The sequence below is a fragment of the Alligator sinensis genome, unplaced genomic scaffold, assembly GCF_000455745.1.
Source record: "Alligator sinensis unplaced genomic scaffold, ASM45574v1 scaffold1099_1, whole genome shotgun sequence".
Lineage (NCBI taxonomy): Eukaryota > Metazoa > Chordata > Crocodylia > Alligatoridae > Alligator > Alligator sinensis.
Window position 1 is genome coordinate 139222 of NW_005842903.1, and position 9923 is coordinate 149144.

General features: G+C 39.5%; 1 protein-coding gene across 1 annotated transcript in view; it reads right to left on the minus strand.

Annotated features, from left to right (window-relative positions):
- Positions 1–8687, minus strand: part of LOC102378565 (ankyrin-2-like) — a gene marked incomplete at its 3' end in the record, with an annotated part of 143923 nt that extends 135236 nt beyond the window's left edge. Inside the window, exon 1 of the mRNA XM_025192212.1 lies at positions 8444–8687. Within this exon, the coding sequence (XP_025047997.1) occupies positions 8444–8578 (135 nt within the window). The remainder of the gene's footprint in view (positions 1–8443) is intronic.
- Between the last annotated feature and the right edge of the window lie 1236 nt (positions 8688–9923).

A 9923-nucleotide genomic window follows, 5' to 3' on the forward strand; every position in this document is an offset into this window, starting at 1 on the left:
GAGGGGTGTGGGGAGGGGGGTCCCACAGGGTTCGGTCCTTGGACCGATACTCTTTAAAGTCCTCATCAGTGATTTGGACGAGGGAGTGAAATGTACCCTGTCCAAGTTTGCAGATGACACAAAGCTGTGGGGAGAAGTGGACACACCGGAGGGCAGGGAACAACTACAAGCAGATCTGGACAGGTTGGACATATGGGCAGAAAACAACAGAATGCAGTTCAACATGGAGAAATGCAAAGTGCTGCACCTAGGGAGGAAAAATATCCAGCATACCTACTGCCTAGGGAATGACCTGCTTGGTGGCACAGAAGCAGAAAGGGATCTTGGAGTCCTAGTGGACTCCAAGATGAACATGAGTCGGCAGTGTGATGAAGCCATCAGAAAAGCCAATGGCACTTTATCGTGCATCGGCAGATGCATGACGAACAGATCCAAGGAGGTGATACTTCCCCTCTATCGGGCGCTGGTCAGACCGCAGTTGGAATACTGCATGCAGTTTTGGGCACCGCACTTCAAGAGGGATGTGGATAACCTGGAGAGGGTCCAGAGAAGGGCCACTCATATGGTTAAGGGCTTGCAGGCCAAGCCCTATGAGGAGAGACTAGGGCACCTGGACCTTTTCAGCCTCCTTACAAGAAATAATGGCCACAAGCTAGCAGAGAGCAGATTTAGATTGGACATTAGGAAGAACTTCTTCACAATTAGAGTAGCCAAGGTCTGGAATGGGCTCCCAAGGGAGGTAGTGCTCTCCCCTACCCTGGGGGTCTTCAAGAGGAGGTTAGATAGGCATCTAGCTGGGGTTATCTAAACCCAGCACTCTTTCCTGCCTATGTAGGGGGTCAGACTTGATGATCTATTGAGGTCCCTTCTGACCCTAACATCTATGAATCTATGAATCTGTGTGTGTGGCCCTGCCTATGCAGGGGGTCGGACTCGATGATCTATTGAGGTCCCTTCCGACCCTAACATCTATGAATCTATTAATCTATGAAAACCTCAATTGTCTTCTTTTGGAAAAAAAATTAAATCATGTAGAATGTAAACCATTCTTCAAGTAGTTTCACAGTGTGTATTGCCATTTTCATTGCAGGTCACACCTAGACCTTATCACCTATTCATAATTTTATAGGGATAACTGGGTCCTCAACATGATATATTAGTCCTACAGGTAGTTTGGTTTAACTTTAATTATGTACTTTTATGGTCAACACAGTAGATTTTTTTCAACAAGCATATAATTAATGGAGAAACCCACTAACAAGCGGGGATCTTGGTTTTCTCTGATTTAAAAAAAGCCCTGATTTTCAGTTAAAAAAAAAAGTAACCGCAAATCCACATTTTTTGTGATTAAAATGAAACACCACTAATATATATCTATATATATAGATAGGTCTTATCACCTATATCTATATATTAGTGGTGTTTCATTTAAATCATGGAAAAATATAGATTTGGGGTTTCATTTTTTAACTGAAAATTGGGGATTTTTTTAAACAGAGAAAACCAGGATCCCTTCTAACAAGTCCTGGGGCATTATGTGATTATACATGATAGAGAGAATGCATCTGAAATGCAATTTTTTTCATGATCTGGGAGACTTTGAATCTTTCCTACAGTATTCTATGCTTTAACTCTGTGCTACTACATTACAAAACCTGCTTATTCACTGCTAGTGGCAGAGTTTCTTTTTACTTCTATTGTGTCTCCACACCTTTGACTTTTTGCAAGTTCCCCATTCATATTCCAGAACCACATACCCAATTGTTCCTTGTTTTTTTGGTTGGTATGTAAAGATGCTAAATCAGTCTTATTTCTGAAAGCAAGAGGGTCTATATTCAGCAAAGTAGTTTAGCATCTCCACTGACTTCAAATGAAGTACATGCTTAAATATTTTACTAAAGTGAATGCAGGCTTAATTGGTTTGCTTTGCCCATAGCAGCACAGTGGAGGTAATGGAAAAGAACAGTGATGTACAAACTTGTTGATTATCAGCCTCAGCCCTGGGTTGAAACCAAGATACATGTCTTATATTTTAAAAAAATGTTTGTGGTACTTAGCTATCTAGCTGCTACAGACATTAGTAGGCGTCCTCCCACAAGATTCATTAGTCTGACATATTGGACTCACTGCCAACTGCCTTTTACTAAGTCAATGAAGGACTTGTGTGAGCAGATAAAAAAAATGGATTGTTTCCTCTAAAAAGTATGAATAGTCTTTTTTTGACCTGCTACAAGACCTAAGCTGAAGTTGCAAACATAGCACCATGTTAGATTTCCAAATACTGTATTTGAAAAGGAAGACATGATTACAGGCTTATGCTGGTCTTAAAATATAAAGTTAGGCTACATCATGATCAAGAGGGTGTCAATTGTAGCATACACTTAACTTTAACATGTGAATAGCCCATTTACTTACATGGAACTATACTTAAGATGTAAAACATTTGGCTACGTTCTAGGTGACAGTACAAGAACCAATGGATCCAAATTGTATTGATTAGAAGCAGAACTGTATGAAGCAGAACTTTGAAAGAGTCTGGAAAATGAAGCATGAATTAAAGAAAAATAACTGGGGTACAAAGAAGGGCAGTTTTTATTGTACTTTGGGTGATCCTAAAAAAACCCCAAACCCCAAAAAATATTCATATCTTCAACAAAGACCTTTAAACTATTCATACAATAGCCATGAACAATTCTCACTCTCTAATCCACAGGTTCTTTGAACTGGAAATTTGAGTAAACAACATGTTCTTTCTAGAAACCAAGAAGCTATTCATGATGTCCTCAGGGAAGAGACACAACTAATTTTAGTTCCTTCATAGGATGCTGGCACTTAGTGCAAGCTTTCAAAGCTTGGCATGGAAATAATATTCAGAGACTCATAGGAACGTAGGGCTGGAATGGACCTGATGAAGTCATTAAGTCCAGCCTCCTTCTCAGCCCAGGAATATCCCTAATTAAAACATCCAAGCCAAATGTCTGTCCAAACTGTTCTTGAGAATTCCCAGGGATGGAGATTCGACAACTTCTCTAGGTAGCCTGTTCCAATGCTTGACCACTCCCATAGTCAGAGTTCCTCTTAATCGCCAACCTAAATTTCCTCTGCTGCAGCTTGAGGCTATTGCTCCTAGTCCTGTCCCCTACAGCCACAGGGGAATGCCCACAGCTGCAGAGAAAATTCCCATTAAAGCAAGCTGACAGAGGAATAACATTTAGGACCAGCAATTTCCTGGGGACATCAAGATCTTGAGTCATTCATTCTATGTTCAGAGGCTGAAAAATGTTTTAAACAGTTGCCTGGCAACATTTAGCAATCCTAACAATGTCCTAGGAATGAGGAACCCCCCACTCCCTCTATTGAATAGATCATTAGAAAGCCTTTAAAGGGAATTAGAGTGGATACATATTAAAATATATCCTAAAAATAGCTAAGAGAAAATCCCATTTTTATTCATCAACAAAAAACGTATAAAGGAATCAAGTAAAAGGCTGCCAGATTATACACATTTCAACAATCTCTCTCTATTTATTTTTCAGTCTTCTATGCCTTGTCATATCATGGAGGGAATTTTTTTGAATACAAGAATATGTTCTAGGATTATCACTTGTTAAAGATCCAACAGTCATTTTAAGGTCTTGTTCTCATTCAAAAGGCACAGGCTGAATTACCGCAATTTCAAAGTCCCTTACTTTTTCAATATAAGGAGGAAAACAGTGAAACAATATATTTCCTTTTCCTGTGAAGCAGACTGGAGAAGCAGCATAGACAAGAGCGGTGCCGTTAAAAACTCAACCCTTCTAACTGCAGCATGACTTAGGCTATACAGATATAGTCTATCCTGGTGGTTCTCAAACTTTTTAGACTTGAGGAACCCTCAATAGGCTCAAAGTACCTCTCAGAAAATGCCAGATTTTCGTTTTCACTTGATTTTTTTTTACTACAGAAAAATAATAGAGCAATTTCTCTGTTGCAAAGAACACAGAAAGGCCACAAATCAGAATGTTTTTGACACTATGGATTCCTCTTTGAAGTCTGGGTTTATCTTGTAAATCATGTTTACACACCTAACAGTGCTAACATTGCGTGACACCCCATGGCACCCCTTGAAAGGACCTCAAGGCTCCCTGGTTGTTCTGAACTGGGGGCTTGGACACATAATAGGCTTGCACTGTTGTAATCAGCCTTTACACTGGTGTAAACAAGAGGCATCAGATGACAGACTCCTGCACCACTGCAAGTGCCCTTGAATCTGTTGTAAATAATCTGTGGGAAAATATATGAGGGTAAGGCCATCTGACCACTTCCATCCCGAGGTAGCCATTTGCTCTGGGCAGCACTGTAACTGAGGGGAGATGACCAGGGCAGCATTCAGCCTGTTTCTGCATAATCTCCTTGACCAGGGAAGAATATCAAGCCAAATGAAATCCTTGTTTCTACAGTTCCACATTAGCTGCCACATACCTGCTGTCTGTATGCTGATTATATTTCTATTGCTACCAATAAATCCAAAAAAAAAGAACATTTCTACACTCTTAGGACCAAGTTCTTCTTATATCGCTAAAGAAAGTGTAGCAGAAGAAAAAAAATTATCTAAGCACATAATGTTAACCAAATGTTAATTATCACAGACCTTTATAAACCTACCCAAATTTTCCTTGTGCCTTTGTGTAAGGGGAAAACAAATTACCACATTCCACAAAGACCAATTCAAGAAGTGATATTGGAGGAACTTTGAATGAGTCCATTTGCCCCAAAAGCTTGGCAACAGATTGCTTTTCCTAGTTTATACCATTCACATATGCCATCAAATGGAACAGGAACAAGATTAGGCCCTGCACTTTTAGTAGCAAATCAAATTTAAAGTAATTATGAAAGGGAAAAATAATTGTCTGACTCCTTGTTGCACGGTAATTTGGGGCAGCTCGTAGAGCCCTTAAGCCCTGGATTGTCCACACACTAACACCTTAAAGTGGTTTTAAGCACTCGTTATGCGGCTCAAAGTTACACCACTCCAAGGCAGGATTGCCTCTGATCAGCTTTACCCAGCTCCTGTTCCACTAAGGTGTGGCCATTTCCCACAGATGTGCCACCCAAACAGAAGTCCTCCAGTATCCCAGGATCTCTCACACCCCCTGCCCACAGAGTAGGGAGAGAAGCCTGTAATGGCAACTCACAGTTATAGCTCCTAGTCCTGTCCATGCTTGCCAGGCCTCTAGTGGCAAGTCACAGCCATGCAGGTGGGGGACAGTCAGAGGAGGTTTCTAGACTAAGAGTGTGACTGCTCCAAAGTCCAAGCTAGCACTAACACCGGTCAACAGTTGTACGGCTCCCAGCCTAAGGTGTAATAAGATCCTCTGATGATCTGCAATTTGAGATTTACCTCTTTGTGGTACAAATAAAAGAAAAACACAGTGTAGAATACTTGAAATCTTGAGCAACATAATCATGATGAAAATATCCCTTTTTAAAAAAAATAAACCTTCACTTGTACAATTTTTGAACCGTTTTCATGTAGTATTGAAGTCTGATATCTCACCTGAAAAAGTTATTTTTCTGTAGCACAGTCAATACTGAAAAAAACAGATGATCCCTGGTTTCTTTAGTGAGGGACCCCTGCAGCAGCAAAGCAACCTATGTTTTATTTCCGTTTAAGAAACAGATAATTCAAAACAATGGAACTGTTTGAGCCGGCTCTACACCAATGGAATTACATTCTAAATCTTGCATCTGGAACAAGTTTTCACTTAGCTTCCAACCCTCAACTTGATGCTGACCTCTGCCTTTCAGCCACTAAGAAAGTGTTGCCCATCTTACTGAAAGCAGGCTATCAAAACAAAGCTCCAACTAAATAAATGCACAAAACAGCATGGCTGTGATAGAGTTAGACAAGCTTTCGAATGCAAGAATACAAGAAAGGTGACCTAAAGAAGAATGCCTTGCATTTGAAAGCTTGTCTAACTGTATCCCAGTTATGTAGTTGTTCCAAAAAATGATATTACCCTAAAAAATCCTTGCCTCTCACATGATTCCTGGACTATCACGGCTACAACATCACTCTAACACTACCAAGAAAGCATATGCAGAGAACCAGGCACTATGCCAGGTGCCATGTCTGTACATAGGAAGAAACAATAGTGACTCCATTTCTTCCTTTGGCTCCAAAGTTGATTAACTCTTTCTACCACAGAGCTATCCATTTCCCCTTTTGTGAAATATTTACAAGAGGATATATCTTTACAAAGCAGTCTTTCTCGTGGAAGAAAGGCAATTTAATTGTTCTTTGTAATGCCTCCGAGATCTTCATAACCAGAAAAGTGAGGAACACTGCTACAGTGACTGTCTCCATCTCTGGCAACATCACATAAGAATCAGGAATACCTTATGATTAACAATATTAAAGACAGTATTCCCCCAGATGTCTGATCTCTGTCTATTGTCTCCATCTCTGAACTGCTACAGAAACAAATTCTGTCTTCATCTCATCTCACAGAGAGCTCTGAAGCCTGACTGATAAGATTCCAAAAATTCGAGATCATGTGTTACTTCATTTGGCACGCTACCACCTTCTCAATGACCTGCAGAAAATGGAGTCTCTAAGTTCAAGAGTGATTTTGTCATCATGGGCCAAACCATAGCATATTTAAGCATTTCAGGGTAGCTTGATCTCTCTGAAGGAACAATGTTAACAATCCCTGTCAATAAAGGATCAAGTTTTTCTTCACTGATTTTCACCAATCACAAGAAGCAAAGGCTTCAAAGGTAGCTGGCTGGGCATTCCTAGAGTCTCAAATTGCAAAAATGTCTGACAATTAGGAAAGGTGATGAGTTTTTGCTCCTGTCTTCACCATTGGTTCAATTATAGCAAACCACTCAATCTGAATTCTCATCTTATTTGTGGTTTATACTAGAAAATTCCCTGCAGTAAGAAGCATATATCTAAAATCTTATGAAGACCATATAATTTAATAGTCTTCCATTGGAATGAAGTCTTATTCCCAGAGAACAGGGCAAACTGTTACCAGTGAATTAAGCAGTAGGGATTGTTGAAAAATTTCAGCTGAACTTCAAAATAAAAAATGTCCATGATAGCCTTCAGTGGAATGTTTCTCATGAGAATTATTGTTCCAGACCTTCACGCCTATGTTTTCTATGGTGTATACACCCAAATGCTGCAGTGTAATTGCAAAGTAATGGAAACTTGGAGGAAATATTTTATCTTGGGTCAATTTGGAAACATAAAACATTGTGACACTTACAAAACTCAAGTCCTTCTGACTTTCTCATCCTGGTAAAATGTTTTAATACTTCAACATTTCCCCCTGATTTTGGGTGAAAGCAAGTCTTATTCATAGTGAGCTCTACAAAGGCACAGTGAGGAGTTTCTCCTTATTCCTTGCTTAATCTAAGATAGGCAGATCAAGCTTAAAAATTCCCCTGATTTCAGTGGTGTCAGTTCAGGGGTAGAGTACTATAGTTAAAATGTTTTAAGCATTGCCTATTCATGTGCTACTAGATGAAACTTATTCATGTTCACAAGGACATAAGAGCTGTTTTGCCTCATCATCTTTCCTGACTACACCTTCAGGTTTGGTTTGTCTATCAGGTAGATGCCACTGAGGGTCTTTCCAAGAGAAAGTAGGCCAAATGAAGTTTGATTCATCATCTGTCATGCTCAGCACTACCACATCCTTGTTATTTCAGTGGGATGATTTGCACAGTAAAAGACTCTGTGAGCATAGATGGCAAAATCTGCCCCTGTTTTTTGATTCAGCGTGAGCACGAAATATAAGACTAACCAAAAAAGAGCACATTACGGGCTGTTTAAATATGCTAGAAATTCAGTTCACATTGCTTTCTTCCTCCTAGATGCAGAAAAGTTACCAATATGTTTATAGTTGTGCATTGAAAGTAATATTTTTTTCAAGCATATGTGCATAGTTACTATGCACGTCAGTTGTCCAATTCACAGAAGTGGGATCACTTAAGAGATTAAGCATTTTCAAGGTTGCTTCCTTATGGCAGGTACAGAAAACTAACTATTGAAAAATTACAACAAAAAATGAAAAATATTGTGCTTGCTTATGTGATTAATCTAACAACATATGGTCATATAATGCTAATCACATAAATTACCAGGGATGTTAATACAATGTATGATCACCTCCAGTGACCAATAAGCACCTACAGCTATGTATATCCCTAGACTTTTGGTACCTCACTTCTGGTATTTAAGCTACTGCTCAACACACTGCCAGCTGTCTTTTACATTACCATCTTAGCATTAAAGTAATACTTCAACTGCTGATCAAACATGCAGATACTTCTACCTCGACTTTTGCAGGTTGCTATCTATCAGAATTAAAAAGGCTGAGCAAAAAGGTTGGTTTAAATCTGTTGTCTTAACCATTGCCTCCATCATCTGTTTCTTTCAGTCAAGACTTACCACAGCTTCAGGATCTTTGCTTTCCTCATTGTTGTACCCATAGTAATCAGGAATCTTATCCGTATCCTGTATGTTCCCTTGTGCTCTTACACCCTTGTCCGAGTGACAAGACTGGCAAATTGGTGCATTACCCATATCAGTTCTTCTATTAATTCCTACAAGTGGGTTTGTCCTCGCTCTGTGCCCAGTGCTCCAAAAAGATCAGATGACTTAGTCCAGAAGGATGGTCCTATGCCCTGCTCCCCCAACTACCCTTCACCAGTACTCCCTTTTGGTTTGCTGGCATGTGTTAAACAAAACTCGAAACCCCAGCAACTGCAGACAGCATCCAGTGACCATTTCCAATTCAGGCACTGTCTGTCTATTTTTACACCTACCAGGCTAGCTATGCATGTAAATGGAGTTGGGGGGGTGGGGGGGAGCAGCTTTCCAGCATATAGCCAGCCTGCCTAGCATGGGAGAGTTAAAGTCCTACTGTGTGAAATGCCTCTACATGTGAGGGTTATTGAATTACCCAGTTGCATGCCTTTGAATGTTTTTATTTTTTCCTACTGCTCTCTGTCTTGCTATGTTTACATGCAGCACTCAATTTCAGAATGTTGCTAATGCCTTGCACGTTTCCAACACAAGAAAACTCAAAAAAGATTATTAATACAAATGACTTCTATTTGATATTTATAAAACGAAAAGACAATCAAGATGTATTAGCACATTTTTCATGGCCTTATATTACAATGATTCATGTGACATTTAATGTTCACTGAAATATTAATCACAACAAGTTCTCTTTGGAGTGCTTTATAGGTTGGGTAGCATTTTGTAGTAGCTCAGTTGTAATTATAGCATCCATTAATGTCCCTTTTGGCTACTTTGAGTCTTATTTAGACCCAAGCTATATTTATTTAAAAGCAACAGCAACAAAAAAAATCAGAGTATAAAGGCTTTCCCACTTTCTTTGCACTTGTATTACATATGATAAGAACCACACTGAACACTCTCTCTTGGAGCTAGCTCACTGTTCCATTAGAGCCTCACTGCAGCACTTAAAACAGGCAAAGTTAGCATAAAATATATTACACAGTAAATTCATGTCTAAAAATCAGTTTATTGCTCAGCACTGTAGTACTGTATAGTAAGCACACCGTACCTTAGCAAGGTGCATGCAAGCTTAGGGCAGAAATGGACATAAAGCAAGAATCTCACCTGAAATTCTTCAGAATTTGAGAAGATCCTCAAAGAGCTACCGCATTTACCTCTCTTCAGAGTTTCATGCTATTGCAACATTTAACACACAGCAGTCACCACCAACATTGTCCTATTGATTCCTACCCAGTTACCCTTCACAGCTGTGAGAATTATAATCAGGATATTTTTCCCCTTTAGGACTATTGAACTCTATAGGGTTCTCTTTCATGTTAATTATATTCAGGTCAATTTACAATCCGCTCTGTTCTGTTATCTTGACTGACAAGTGTTCCAG